This window comes from Trachymyrmex septentrionalis, unplaced genomic scaffold, assembly GCF_001594115.1.
Source record: "Trachymyrmex septentrionalis isolate Tsep2-gDNA-1 unplaced genomic scaffold, Tsep1.0 scaffold126, whole genome shotgun sequence".
Classification (NCBI taxonomy): Eukaryota; Metazoa; Arthropoda; class Insecta; order Hymenoptera; family Formicidae; genus Trachymyrmex; species Trachymyrmex septentrionalis.
In genome coordinates, this window is record NW_017304395.1 from 352,040 (window position 1) to 367,919 (window position 15,880).

Sequence of the window (15,880 nt, forward strand, 5' to 3'; positions counted from 1 at the left end):
TTTGTATAAATTTAAAAGTTCATAATTATTATTATACTGGTTTGTTCAGTAAAAAATTTTAAAAGATACGAGGCCCAAATCTTACTTTTACAAGCATTGTTAAATATACGGTTATTGTTTTCCAAGTCTTTAATAAATTCATGTACTACGAATTTTTTGTTTATCGTCGGCGATAGACTGAAATTATTATCTAATTGTAACAAATTTGAGACTGCAGGAGTCAATGCTGGACAGATCAACGAACTATTTATTATTCGTAGTTTTCAACAGATTGTTTTTAGGAATGTTCTGCGTTTATTAGTAATATATTGTAATGCTTTCATTTATTATTGTATAGTGTATCAGGAAACATTGATTTCGCAAATGTAAATTTCTGACATTGAAAAAGAATTAGGATCGAAACATTTGGAGTTTGTATGAGAGATTAAATAAAGGAAATATTTCATATCAAGATTCAGTGCATGGCTTACAAAGGCATTGGGTGCATTTAGAACGACAACCGCTCACTAAGCGCTCAGTGAGCTCTTTCATTTGATTGGTCTATATTTTAGGATTTAATGGAATATTCCAATCAGATGAAAGAGCTCATTGAGCGCTCAGTGAGCGGTTGACGTTCTAAATACATCCAATTAATCGATTCATCTCAAAAGAGCCTTAATTCAAAATAACTCTACTTAATCTGTTAGAATATAATAATTAACACAATCAGTATTATTTGTATTTTTTCATATATTTACTATTGTGTAATTTATAAAAAAGTTTATTCATTCATATACTTATTTTATTTTGCTCTATTATCGTTCAAACTAATAGCTTAGTCGCAAAAGGTGTACAAATGTGTATAAATGTGCGCCAGGAAGTTGATTGTTGCAGAATTTTGTGTGCGGCAGCCCTTATGGTTATTCTACAATATGCTTTTTGTTTTCTGTTTCTTGCTTTTTGCTATTTTTTACATCTTATCTTTTTAATTCTTAACTTTAGCCGGTTTTTTGTTTTATGTTGTCCGAGATAAAAGTTAACGAATTTTGGAAGAAACAAGAAATACATAGCAAAAAATACAATTGTTGATAAAACGGTTGCAAAGGAGAAAAAAGCAAAAGATAAAAAACAAGAAACAGGAAACAAAGAGCACATTGTAGAATAGGCTTTAATGAGCAGAAATACAATTGTCGATAAAACGGTTGCAAAGGGTAAAAAAGCAAGAGGAGCAAAAAGCAACAGGAAATAAAGAGCACATTGTAGAATAGAGGCTTTACACCCGTATTTATAGTTCTTCTTTATTTTAATGATTGAGGAAGCCTGCATGAAGGATTCCTTGATTCTCCAAGGCCTCCTTGTTTCATAAATGAATCTCAAGTTTGCCTTCCCGAAAGAAGGAATATTTTAGGGATTTTAGTAATTTACTGAAAGCAGCATGTTATACAATAATATATAGTATATGCAAACCTAATATCATGAATTATGAATAATAAAGGTTATAAAGGCATTGTTAATTAAATAAAGTCGCGATTAAGCATTTTGTAACAACAATGGATAAAAATAAAACTAATAGCGAATTTGATTGGACGTACTCACTGCGCACTAATGCACATTAAAACTGTCGTACATACACAAAATAACGTAAATATATGTTTATAAATAAACATGGAAATCGATTAAAATACGCAATATATTTTATTGTACTGTTAGATAAAATGTATTTCATAATTCGAAATATTTGTATTTTATTTTTATACTCAAATTAAATCAGTGTATAACGGCTTTAATATGCATAACGTGTTTCCAATCGGAGATTCGTCATAATGCTTATTATATGAAGAAGGAGAAAATACTTTTGACGCAGTTTATTTCCGAAAAAAAAACTCGAAAATAATTATTGATGCGACAGATCTAAATTAAAAGCTATCGAAAATAAAAAGACCAATGTGACGAATTAAATTTAGTGGTTTGATTGGTTATGAAGGCATCTCCTCAAGAAAACTCGTAACCTTTCTTGAGAAAAGGAAGCTAATAAGATTCCTTGTTTGATCAAGGAAGATTTATGAAACATGAAATAAGGAACAAGGAATCCTTATTCCTCAAGAAAGGACTATGAATACGGGTATTAATATTCGAAACAACAAAAACAAGTTGACACTCGAAGGCACTTGGGTAGTATTCTAGTATTTTCGAACGCAGTCTAGTGATTTTATTGAGTAGTCTTGGATATCCTGTCGACGCCTTACCACTGCTAACTACTGCTCAGTGCTCATCACAAACCTTACCGATTATTACTGGAACGATTGTTAACGCTGTCTTGATCTTCAGATTTCCATTGAAAATGAGCGACGATGATCGTGATATTGATATCGAGAGTGATGTAAGTAGCACGTAAGGGCGAGTTTGCTCTCGCTAGAATTTCTGATTAAACTTCCATCTTTTTAGGATGGCGATGATTCGGATTCGAGACTGAGGCACTCCAACAACACGCAATACTACTCTCAGGTGAGATTCCATGATCTGCCCTGGAATTTTTCGCCACGGCCGATAATTAAATCTCTGTTATTGCACAATGAGAAAGATTTCTTTCACGCGATTTTTTTGCGTCGAATAACTCAAAATAATGATGTATCTAACCTCATTTCTTTAATGCTGTAGATCTTGTGTTTATCAAGTAGTATTGCTTGTTGTGTTTGCTGATATCTACATATGATCAATATAGTAAAATAAGTATCGTAATCAATGTAGTAAAATGTTGTTTTTTCAGCTGTCAATAGGAACAACTATTATAAAACAATAATTGTAATTTCTTATAATATATAGATTTTCCTATTTAAGACATAATGTAAAAATATATACGATTATAAAAATCTTCTCTATCAATGTAACAAATATTGTTACATTGATAGAAAAGTGACCCAAATAAAAAAATTGGCATTTTTCAGATAATGAAAGAATTTAATCTAAAGATTAATATATTTTCATGGAAAAATGATACATATTTCTAGATAATCTTGAAATATTTTAGAATGTTGGTACAATATTCTTGAAACGCTCAATTCTAACTGATGAGAGTTTATCTGTTTTTACAAAAAAAATATCAATTTAGAGAAGGAATAAAATGTAGTAATTACTTGGATTGCAGTGTTAGCATTTTGAAAATTCATAATATAGAGTTGCTATTCTAGAAGCTTCACTCTACTTCCACTTGCAATGAACAATAAAGATAGAATGTAGCTTACACTTAATGCTCAAAGCAAACGCTATAGTTTAAAAAAATATATTATAATTGAAAGTATAACAAGAAATGCATTCCTAATTAAAACGTTCCAATAAAATTCGTGAAGCTTCCACGGGTGCTTTCTATATAAAAGTTATGCTTCGCCGGTTTTCTCCGTGTTCAGATCCATTTTTGAAATGCCAACGTTTCATAAACCTTGTAGTCCACTTCATCAGGGCGAAGAATCTAATACTGAGTTGTTCCTCCGGGCTGTTCCTTTTTATATGCTATTTTTTGGAGTAGAAAGAAGAGAATTTTTTGGAGGGAAAGAAGAGAATTTTGGGGAAGGGGGGGGAGAGGGTCCCAATAAAATTTAAAGAATATTCTACTGAAATATTACTAATTTTTAAATGGATTGCGTTTCTCTCAATGTAACGATATCTATAGGGAAGAAAGAAGATGCAGAAGTGCAGCAATGAAATATTACGTAAAAGTAAAAGAAAACGAGAGATTATAAATAATAAAACAAAGTATTATGATAATACACTAATATTGTACAAATACGAAATGAATATAAGATTAAGTTTATTATGTCTAACAGCAATGTAAGACATAGAAGAATGTAAACAGTAAAATTTAAACAGCAACTAATCACAATTGAAAATAGTTGTATATGTAAGACTACCGTTTTAAAATTTTTTGATTAGTTAGTTTATTATTTAAATTTTACTGTTTAATATTGTACACAGGCAGAATCGTAACATTATAACTGCATGTGTGTCACTTTTTCTTATTACTGACAATCAGTTAATGTAATTGAACCTTCTTAATTTTTTCTCTTATATAATTGATTATATTTTGATCAGTGCTTTTTTCTAAACACTGACTGCGTTCAGTAGAGAAAACAATTTTGCAACTGTTGTAAAATTCGTAAATATGATTAGTTTATGTTTTTTAGATCTATAAGGAATCAAAAGCAAGCAGCAATCGTATTGAAGAATTTTACAACACACAAAGCGCTGTTTTCTTTGCTGAACACAGCTAGAATCTCTTTTTAAACTTTAGTTGTAATTTGAAAAATCAGTTTTTCTTTTGCTTGATTGTTCATCATTTTTATATGGATTTAAAATTAAAATTAAAAAATTTTTTAATTAAATTCAGGATTTCCTAAGGAAAACTACATATAGATTAAAAAAAAAATAATCCTTACAAGAGAAAATACGCGTGCTTAAAATATCTTCAAAGCTAATAGTTTTTGACATCTCTAATACTTTTATATGCAAAATTATAGGAATATTTAAAATATTATATTTAAAAATTATATAATTCCATTTTGAAAAGTAAAGGTGATCATACCTTTTTGCAGCTTCCACTTAGAAAAAACGTAACCAAAATATGTCCTCGAAACCGTTCCACTTTTATTTGAAACATTAATATTTTGATCATTTTCAAGTATATTTTTTACTATTAGTATTAACAATCATAGTTCGATTCAAACAATTAAGTTTCAGTTTTATCTTTTACATTGTTTTCTTTGGTTTTAAAAAAATTGTATTATTTAATATGATAAATATATAAGATTATAAGAACTTTGTATATGTATATTTTAGGCCGAGAAAAGAGCGCACCATAATGCTTTGGAGCGCAAACGACGAGACCACATCAAAGACAGTTTTTCCAGTCTCAGAGATTGTGTACCATCCCTGCAGGGAGAAAAAGTTGCAAGCAGAGCGCAAATCCTTAAAAAAGCAGCTGAGTATATTCAATATATGCGGCGTAAAAATACATCTCATCAGCAAGACATCGATGACCTCAAGAGACAAAATAATCTCTTAGAGTCTCAAAGTAATTATCTCTTTATCTTTTATAATCATATATATACTACACACGAGTTATATTATACAGGAGTAACTAAAATATAGGGATATAACTAAAAATAAGGATATAACTAAAAGATAACAAACTCTGAGTTGAGTTTTCTACACCAAAACATGAAAAAAAGTTCATGTTTTACACTCTGTAAACTCTGTCTTTTCTTCAAAATTATTAAAAATAGCGAAGAAATTCTTTTTGTAGTTTTAATGATTTGTTAGAGCTTATGACAGACAAAATATTATATTGATTTCTTCAAAAAGAGAGCCATAAGCAATAATTTCTTTTTTTTGATAGAATATTTAAAATTTTTATATTTTTTGATAAATTTTGTTAAATGTAACATTCTTAAAAAAAAAACTACTATCATTTTACATAGTTCAAACAGAAAATACTTTTGAGTGATTTAACAATGGATATGTTGATACAAAATTACTTAATAATAAAGCTATCTGGCTAAATTGTTAAATTTTAAATTATGTTTACATTCTATTAATTACACTTTTTGATTCTTAACGCTTACTGTCTCTTTTTTGAGTTTCATTATAATTAATATAATTTATCATTTCAAAAAATTGCAAGTTTTTGTATTTTGTGACTATAAATTAAACAAAAATAGAATATTACTTGTTTCTTGTAATTATTTATTCTTTTAAAGTTCGTTCGTTAGAAAAAGCCTTGCTTACTGGCTGCTACACAGAGACCTGTGAGATGACTAAGTCTGAATCAGTGGGCATAAGTGAGTACAACGACACAGAGTCCGAGTCCTCTGACAGCGAGACTGGTCAAGCAATTCGACAACCAAAAAAGCTAAAAGTGGCTAGCCTGCATCATTGACGACACTCCGTACTTTCTCATTTCTTGATACTTTATTTTCATATGATGATCCGTCTTTCGAGATATTAAGTAAGTGATATAAATTGCGTGTGTATTGTGCGATCATGCGTAGTTAGGTACTTATTTAAGTAAATCATTAGTGATGTTCTATAGCATATTTGTAACATAGCAACTTTTGAAAAGTGAGAAATGTTCAAGAACGTATGGCGAATACTGGTATCTTGTAATACTTATGTTTATAACTTAATTGTATATAAATACACGTTAAGCAACAATACTGTATTATTAACACAATATTGTTAAATTATATCCGTTGGTCTCTATCTTTAATTTCGCGAGCAGTCTGTCTATGAATAATCATAATTATCAACAATTATGTAGTAATGTTTAGACTTTTGTATCATAATTTCGATATCGCATGTCTCACACAATTTTTTATTGTGTGCGGGAATCGATTGTTGCAATCGACTATCAAATTATAAATATATTAATACAGTCCAATATTACGTAATTAATATTTGATTATTGTTAATGGCGACTAACTGATTCAGAGTATCAACATATTAATGTGTCGATATTTTGATATTGTTTAAGACTATGCAATATTTGGTTAATAAAGTTTAATTTGTAACTCATGTTGTATTAAAATAATTAACATTAATTTGTCTAGAAATAGAAAGCGACATTTAAATCGAAAAGATAAATTTATGAAAAAGACACTTATACATTTGTAATGAATATTTTATAGATTTATAACATTATATTATACTTTATTCGTGCCGCGAGTTATGGGATGTATAGGTGTTTTTTGTGTGCGTGTAGTTCCTGTGCACGCGCGTGCGCACACATACATGCGCGCGTGTACACACACACACACACAAAATATCTCAAATAGACAAAAATTTTAAATAACTTACACAATTCACAAATTAAATCATTACCATTGTGATCATTATTAGAAAAAAAAAAAAATGTAATTAGAAAGTTTTACACATAAATCTATCTGCCGAAATGTAACAAAAAATCTTAACATAACAAGAAAAATGAGAGATTAAAGTGTCATTAGGATTTATTTAAATTAACTTAGTTTACAAACAGGAAATGACACGATCCTAAAATTTTGTTCGACTATTTGAAAAGTTCACTAAGATGAAAAGTAGATGCGATTTATTAATCGCTGGAAATTCTAGATGCGACCAGCAAATGTGCCTGCTTCAACCTGTTCATTCCAGTTCTCTACCCAGGCGATCGGACATATTGAATTAAAAACTCTTTTGAAGTACTGACAAGCCTCGTAATTTTCGTTGTGCTTCTTCTTACATCGATGGAAGTCTACGTAGCTCTGATAGCAATATCTACAAAGTATCAGATTCAATTAAACATATTAGCCTTCTTTTTTTTTTAAATACGAATATGATATACTTCTATCATGCTTTTGAGACAAAATAACTTTTTCTTTCACTATTTTATAAACAATTTATAACATGTGTTTACATACATATATACTAGCGCTTACTATAAAAGTAAAGAATTTAGATAGTTACAAATTTTATTAGCATTTAATAAGTCAACTTAAATTGTGACAAGAATTTTTCTTTCATATTTAATTTTTGTAATTTTAATACGATGAAATATTAATAATATACATATTATAATTACAAGGCAGTAAAACATAAAATGTCATACTATTGATATATTTAAATATAACACATTTATTTTTATTAAAATTGGTACACAACTGGTACCACAGTTATTTTCGAAACTTGGATAATTAAATAATGACATTTCGTGCATTATTTTGTAGTATGTTTGATGGATGAGCTATTTTGTTGATAATGATTGCAATAACAAAAAAAATTGGTAAGCATAATTATACTTTTCTATAAAAAAATTTGAGGGTTTTTTAAAAATTGATCATGCTAGGATAATTTTCACTAATGAAGATACATATTGATTATGAGAGATTATTTGATCTTTACCTGGTTTGATTCTGATTAGGGAACCTAGGATCGTAGGGTGCGGTGTGCCACTTCTCATCTGAGTCCGAAAACTTGGTCATGATTGCGACAGTACAGGACACTGCTTGACAAGCTATAAATTATTTAATCTCTAAATTTCAGCATGAATTCGTGTCACATTTCATCTCCTCTCTCCCTCCCTCCCTCCTTTAAACCCCTTTTTATTTTGCCCGTAAATGTAAATTCTATCATTTCTCTCTCGCTCTTGTCCATTCGTCTCTCAAAGCACACACACATACACGACACTGTATCACAAATGAGTCCGTTTCTCACGGCACTTGTTCTCTTCTCTATTCTCTTTCGTTCAGATCGTTGAAAAAGAAATTTTATCTTAAATGAACATAAAAGTTCATAGCGAAACAAAATGAACGAAAGGTGCATTTGAGAAGTATCTGTTGTTTTAAGAATTAACTATCAACTATAAGTGTCTTAGAAAAAAAGTAATGAGCCAACATATGCAAAGACGAATTGTCGAAGCTATTTAACCAACGGTCGCGTGTTATCCTCCTCCTGGCAGCAAACCTCCCGATACTTCTTTACTTCTGCCATATATAGGGACCACGCGTCCTTCGGCTGTTCTGCTGTCTGTTCTGTCTTTGGTTTCGCTACCACACCAGTCTTTAAGATCCTACCACCCCTCCTCTTGCCCACCATCAACGGCGGTGGTACTACAGGCTTTTCCTCCAAGACCGAAGTAGTGGGTTTTTGCATGGTAGGTTGCATCTGTTCCTGCATCTTCTTGAACATTTCCATAAAACTACCGTCATTCTTGAAGGCATTTGGTTGTGGGACAACAGCGGCCGTTTGGTGTATTGCCATCTCTCCGTGTTCCTCCAATGCGTCGGATTCATAGGAGGTTCCCCTGGCATGGTGCCTGCGACTCTCCCTGTACCTGTGCCTGTCTCTATCTCTGCTGCGATTACGACTGCGACTTCGTTTCTTGTCTCTCGAACGAGACCTACCACGCGACCTCGAACGCGATCTGTCTCTTCTTGAGTACTTGCGTGATCTTTCTCTGTCGCGATCCCGGTCTCTGTCATTGGACCTGGACCGTCTGTGGGAGCGTACCGGAGACGATCTGGATCCGCTACGACGGCGCTTACGTCGCTCCTGGAGCGGTGAGTCGTTCCGTGAGGATCTACTGCTTCGATGGTGGTCTATGGCAGGCGAAGGCGAACGTCGCGTACCTGCGACTCTGCTCTTGTGGCTGTCATGTGTTGTGGTATAACCTGTGCTATACATGGGAGGCGAGGGCGGAGTGGGTGGCGATTCGGTATTCGATCTGGCGCTGCGTTCGTACCGCTTTGAGTCCATCACGCTGGCGGGTCGAACCGAAGGATGGACCTATAAGGATAGAAACTGCCTTCCATGAGTATATGGCTTGTTCTGGATCTTCCCGCCTTCATATGACTTGGGCGTTTTTCATTTTTTTTTTGTTTTTTTTTTAGTGTGCATTTGCGAGACAGACGGACTTATATAGAGCAAGAGAGCATATAATGTAGACACAACAAATGATAATTGATACATGACGAGTCCGAAGATACTTTGTATCAAATCAAAAGCATTGCCTGCGATCATCAAGTTGTGATTTAACGGATAAAGTATCAGCATCAGCACTGTAATCGCACTGTTTTGTAGTAGCTGTATTCAGTAGAGAAAGCAGCTTTGTAACAGTTGTAAAATTCTTAGATTGTCATTCGCTGGATCTAAATGTAAAAACTAATCATATTAAAAAAATTTTATAACAGTTGCAAAGTTGCTTTCTTTGCTGAACACAATCAGTGCCTCGAGGAGACAAGAGAAGTGTCTCAAGAACACTGATTGTAAAGCAATTTTGCTTTACATATTGTGTCCTTTTTGCAGTATATTTGGAAATACACAAAACACGTGAGAGAGAGAGAGAGAGAGAGAGAGAGAGAGAGAGAGAGAGAGAGAGACAGAGAGAAGGGTAAAAAAAAAATCCTAAATTTAAGTCCGATTTTAATCAAATCCTATATGTTGCCAGCTAATTTCGGAAACTCTTCATTCTCGAGGAAATTAACAAAGAAAAATGGACGGAATGAACATATTGGATTCCACTTGGAAACGATGAAAATCGTTCCTTTTAGATTAGGATGTCGGGAAAGAACAGAAAAGAGGGAGAAGAAAGGAACACGAGTCGTCTATTCGACGACTTTTCTCGAGATCTACAATTAACGGAATGGCGATACCCTCTATTCGCGCGTGCGGACACGGCTGTCCCGTCGAGCGTCTCGCTAGACCACTTTAACTAACGCTAATTATCTATATGCGTAATACCTTAATCTGCCGTGCAGTTGAAAAATCGCCCTTTGAGAAACACTGTGCCAGACGACGACGTTGTTACGTCATACACCTCCAAGAGAGTTTCCTCGTCGAACGTGATAAGACGTGCGAGACGAGATTACGAGAACAATCCACCTCAAACGTTATGAGACATAGAAGGGTATCTCTCCTAGTCCTCCTTTTTCTTCTGGTTTAATGAATTCTTCCACATCTAAAATGCTGATTGGATGATCTAAATGAATACACCAATAACAGCGAGCGCTCACGCAACTGTTGAGTCCGCTGAACGCAGCTATTGATTATGCGATCAAAATTGACTCTTGATATTTATCAATTTCTATCATGTGACTTAAGACCGCAGCACACAGACTCTTGCATAACGTATAACATATAGTGCATAAAGGAATCGACAAATCAGAATCTTTTCTTTCCTCTCATTCCATGGAAAAGAAGAATTTTGATTGATTGAGTCTCTTATGCACTATGCATTATGCGTTATGTAAGAGTCTGTGCTGTAATCATTATTTTGATGCCGAAAATGAGCGTTGAGATACCTTAAAGGTGTCATTTCATGCGATGCTAATAGCATTTTTTATTAGGTGCATCCAGAAGCATGATTGTTCACTGAGCGCTCAGTGAGCTCTTGCATTTGATTGGCATATTCCATTAGATCTAAAAAATGTAGATCACACAGTTAAAAAAACTCATTGAGCTCCCAGTGAGCGGTTGTGCTTCTGGATACACCCATTGGCAGAGCTGGTGCACACTCAATGCATTTTAAAGCCATTATACACAAATCGACGTAAAGATATACGTTTAATAAGAATATAGAAACAAATTAAACCGCGAAATCCTCCATACATTTTATTGTGGTATTTAATAAAATATACATTGGATATTTTATTAATTAAGATATCTCACTTTTACATTCAGATTAAGTTAGTGTACAACAGCTTTAATGTGCACTGAATGCGCACCAGTAGAAAACGTTATAAGACGGGGAGCATAGACTCTTGCATAATGCATAACAATATAATAATGTATGAGAAAATAAATCAATCAAAGATCTTTAAACGAGAAGCACAGACTCTTACATAACACATGAGGCACAATTGAACCAGTCAGAATTCTTTATTTTGAAAGAAAGAAAACAGAGAACTTTGATTGGTACATTTTTTTTATTACAGAATACGCGTTAGGATATATCCATACAAACTTGCATAACAAAAATTATCCAATCACATTTTACGTGCGTCTTTATAAAAGAAATACAAGCAGCGAATTTTTTTATGCATACGTTTATGCGATTATTCTATGCAAGTTGTGTAGATATAAGCGGGGAACACAGACTTTTACATAATGCATAACACATAAGACATAAGAAATTCAATCAATCAGAGTTCTTTATTTCATGGAAAGAAAGGAAACAAAAAACTTTGATCGGTATATTTTTATATGCATTATGTGTTATGTGTTATGTAAGAATCTGTGCTCCCTGTTTTACTTCCTTTTCTATGAAATAAAAGATTCTGATTGGTTGATTTTCTTATGCCTCATTGTTTCATACGTTATGCAAAAGTCTGTGCTCCCCGCTTTAAACGCTTGATAATCGTTTTGTTCGTGTTTACTTAGGCCTATTCCACACAAACTTGCATAGTCGCATAACTATATGTATAAAGAAAATTATCCAATCAGATTTCTGTCATAAAGACAAACGTAAAATACAATTGGATAATTTTCTTTATGCATATGTTTATGCGGCTGTACAAGTTTGTATAGATATGTCTTTATGCATAAAACGCATGATGTATTGTTTGGTTCACCAAGTAATAAAGAAGGATAAAACAATACATCATGCGCTTCATGCGTAACTTGAAACGCATCCTGTATTATGCGTTATGCAAGAGTCTGTGCTCTTCGTCTTAAGCTGGCGGAACATGATGCTTGTTTTCCTGCTGGATTGTTAGCTAGAATAAATTTTTGCCATCGTATTGGCTACAATGCTGTCAGTACCACAGCCAATACAATGACAAGATTCTAATTTAACTAGGAATCCAGCAAGAAAACACAAACATCGTGTGTTACAGGCTTAAGATTGATCCATATACTTTTGTATAGTATAGACTGGGTTTGGCAGAACGATGCGAAAGACAAGATATCGGGGCAATGTATCCTTTTTTGCGCGCGCATCTTGATATTTATATTACTAAAAAATATAAAATTTTTGTAATCGGCTGTACATATCTCAAAATGAGATGAAAATTATAGAAATGAGCAAATTCACTAGAATATTCATAATTTAATTGGTGAATAACTAGTGAATTTGGGCCTCTATTCTTGGAAAAAGATGTATAACAAAATTCTAAAAAAGTATTATAGTATATGTAACGTATATTGTAGTATTTTCTTAGACTTTCGTAAACGTCACAAAATAAAAGAGGAAACCCAATTAAATAATATACGAGCCAAAAGAGTGATCTTGGGTATTTATCATGAAGTCTGTTCATGTTTGTACTTTTTATACTCAGTATCTTTGTTTTCTCTCTTTTCAACGCCCAAATATGTATCTATCTCATTTTAAGTTCAAACATTTTTGGAGATTCAAACAACGCAAACAAACCCAGCAAATAAGAATGGATTGTATTGGGGAAAGATCTGTCCTTTTTTGTGTTATGTGGAATACAGTTTTCTCGTTGACTGAGGCTTGTGCCTCTTGCCTTGTAGCCACGCCCGAATTGGTTTCGGCAGCGCAAATGAAACAAACTTGTTGTACAAATGAGCTTTAATGCTTGCTTTTTACAGCATACTTTACAATAGTACGTAATGATAGAAAAATGACCGGCTTGCGCACCGATTCGCACGTATACGTTAACGATGGCGTCGTACTAAACAACAACGAACGAACGGCCGCAGGCTATACGGCCGCACGCATGCGCCCCAAGTGGGCCTTAACAGCGCCACGCTAGCCTAAGTAGCGCCACTAAAGCACCATAGAATAGTAGATATGTAAATGCGCGGATATTGGACCGAAGGAATTTTCTTACTTATCCTAGCAGGCGCGAAGCGCGAACAGATCAAAATGAATTGAAATGGATTCAGATTTTTAGAAATACGGACTTATGAATGTTAAAATGCTTATGTATGAATGCTAAAATGTTAAAATCCTTTTTGATTCTGCATTTTTATTCATTTATAGGAATTGCATAGAGCATATCTCTATGCCTTTCAATCTAAAAGTAATATTAGCTTTTTCTGTGCATTGTGAATACTGTTCAATTCAAAATTTTGAATAGAAAATGCAGTTTTTCAATCTGATTGCATCCAATTGAATTTAATTGAATTCAATTGAATCCAATTAAATCCAAAAAAAGTATTTGCTATTTAAAATACGTATTGAATAGAAAAAAATTTCAATCCATTTTAATCCATTCTCGTTTGTTGGAAACCTGGAATGAAGTCGGAATGGAATCCAATAGGAATTATTTCGTTTTCCTTAAAAAAAAAAAAACAATAGACATCTAAGGAATAATTAAATAATTCCGATCGGAATCCATTCCGATTTTATTCCATGATAGATGACCTATTATGGAACATATCGGAATAAATTTCCATCGGAATTGTTCTGTTTTCCCTAGAAAACACAATAGAAATCTAGGGAATAATTGAATAATTTCGATCGAAATCCATTCTGACTTGTTCCATATTATGTGCCCTGATTCGGTTTCTAATTAGGAGAGAATCTTTTAAACGGAATAGATTTTTATGATTAGACGCCATTTGCAATTAACCTTACTGGAGCGGTCCGGCCTTACCTTAGTCCTGGGCATGATAGATACCCTGCTTAGTTCTGCTCATAGTGTAAAAATATAAGATGTAACATTCTTGCGAATGCGCAGTAAGATTATGAATTTGGACCCAAATTTGATTGGATATTCTAGTATGCTACTATTATACGCAAAAAAGTGCATTTGGATTCTGTGATTATTAATTGAAGAGTATATTGATTATTAATGATCGGTAATAAAAAAAATTGCAACATTTTTCTCTCTTTCCGAATAAATATTATAAAACTGTTTTTATGACTTTTTATTTTAAAGTTTATATAGAAAACAGCACTTTGTCAATGATAATAAATCGAAAAATATTATATTATAATGTCCATAATTGGTAATTATAATATAATGAGTAATTTAATTCTCAAAATCAGATTTTTCATGTTTTAAGTCTTGACAGAATTTCGCGAATCCAATAATTTTTAATATTCTTTAAAGTTCGATTTATATTTTAGTTAATTTTAGAGAATTTATAGTGATTAAAATTCTAATAAAAATACATTTTATTTAAGACCGTATAACTTACATAACATTGTATTTTCTTAGGATATCTTAATTTTATCAGATTGATTCCATTCTGATCTAAAACATTAAATCGTCCATATGATTAGCTTAGGACATTTGTAATTATTATTGTACTAATATAAAACGTCCTTAAAATATTCTATTTTGATCTGAAAAAATTTTGATCACTATTTTCATAAATTGTATTTCTCAACTTTCGACCTATATGTCATATACATTTCTGTATTTTACGTATATTATAGAGACATATCTTGCAATTTAATTGTTTATTTTTTAAATGTATACATAAATATCCCACATAGACATATTAAAAATTATCCTTTGTTTCGGGAAGAACTTAAGGGGATTCTAAAGCAAAACTCAAACTTCGACAAAATCACTAGAGGTCGCGCCGCGCGCCGCACATTGATATGTCTTTTTATACTAACAGCAATATTTCACGCAACTTATGATAGAGTCAATTGAGCAGTCACACGTATGTACGTGTCAATTTTCGTAAAACAAATTCGTCGCGATAAAGCATCTAAGTCTAATTCTAAGAACTCGATGTTGTTTGTTCGTGTGAACTACGTGTCTGGAAATTACTATTTCATATGTATAGGTTGCAAAGTTTTCATATTAAGCAAATGTTGTCACGACTTGACAGCTAAGACGCCATGTTACACTAAGAAATGGTAAAAAATATATTAATTTTGAAATTTTTGATCGTTCTCGTCATAGACTCCACTTTTCAGACACGTATTAATGTATATACTTTAATTCTGGTAAAGGATTTTCGAATCGGAGAAAGAGAAAAAAGTATTTCTTATACAAAAATTATATGTGCTTACGTCGTGATGTATTGTCTGTGACGCATACTCATTTCCTGCATTTTGTATCATAACGTGGATATACCCTTGTAAAAAATGCGCAGTAGTGCTTAGTAATATTTTTCTACAAGATTTTAACATCCTAAAAGACATTTTACGTCCACTGGATAAAAACAGAATGAAATTTATCCAGAAACACATCCTAATGGTATCTAAATGGATGATATCCTATGGATGTAGAATAAGCGGACATATAAACATCCTTAGTATATCCTAATTCCTAAATACTTCCTAGTTTTTTCAGGTACGTACTCTGGATGTTTGAAAATCCCTCGACATAACATCTGTAAGATATACCTAGGATCAATTTTTACTGTGTGGGATGTGAGAACACAATCAATAAACTAGAAATTAAATGCCTATAACGGTTGAAGCTGCATCTTTAATGCTTATATAATTTAATGTGAATTATATATATATATA

At 32.5% G+C, this 15,880-nt stretch overlaps 3 protein-coding genes and 1 long non-coding RNA gene across 5 annotated transcripts; 2 read left to right on the top strand and 2 right to left on the bottom strand.

Annotated features, from left to right (window-relative positions):
• Positions 1 to 2,215: 2,215 nt before the first annotated feature.
• On the top strand, positions 2,216 to 6,450 carry LOC108756386 (protein max). Of its 2 annotated transcripts, XM_018500141.1 has the most exons (4): positions 2,216 to 2,359; positions 2,425 to 2,484; positions 4,810 to 5,044; positions 5,730 to 6,450. In XM_018500141.1, exons 1-4 carry the CDS (start codon positions 2,321 to 2,323, stop codon positions 5,906 to 5,908), a joined length of 513 nt encoding a protein of 170 aa, XP_018355643.1. In that variant the 5' UTR covers positions 2,216 to 2,320; the 3' UTR covers positions 5,909 to 6,450. The 2 variants fall into 2 exon arrangements, with proteins under 2 accessions (XP_018355643.1, XP_018355644.1); XM_018500142.1 differs by lacking the exon at positions 2,425 to 2,484.
• Positions 6,451 to 6,959: 509 nt separating this feature from the next.
• Positions 6,960 to 10,383, bottom strand: LOC108756387 (cytochrome c oxidase subunit 6B2). The gene is made up of 3 exons (XM_018500144.1): positions 10,225 to 10,383; positions 7,888 to 7,999; positions 6,960 to 7,263 (listed from the first exon to the last, which is right to left on the bottom strand). The coding sequence occupies exons 2-3, from the start codon at positions 7,965 to 7,967 to the stop codon at positions 7,095 to 7,097; spliced, it is 249 nt and encodes an 82-aa protein (XP_018355646.1). The 5' UTR covers positions 7,968 to 7,999; positions 10,225 to 10,383; the 3' UTR covers positions 6,960 to 7,094.
• On the bottom strand, positions 8,006 to 9,596 carry LOC108756385 (serine/threonine-protein kinase fray2-like). The gene has a single exon (XM_018500140.1). It carries the CDS (start codon positions 9,238 to 9,240, stop codon positions 8,404 to 8,406), a length of 837 nt encoding a protein of 278 aa, XP_018355642.1. The 5' UTR covers positions 9,241 to 9,596; the 3' UTR covers positions 8,006 to 8,403.
• A 4,652-nt stretch (positions 10,384 to 15,035) lies between the features above and the next one.
• Positions 15,036 to 15,823, top strand: LOC108756388. Its single transcript, XR_001939831.1, has 3 exons — positions 15,036 to 15,262; positions 15,359 to 15,605; positions 15,693 to 15,823. It is a non-coding gene; the product is annotated as an uncharacterized LOC108756388 (long non-coding RNA).
• Positions 15,824 to 15,880: the final 57 nt, after the last annotated feature.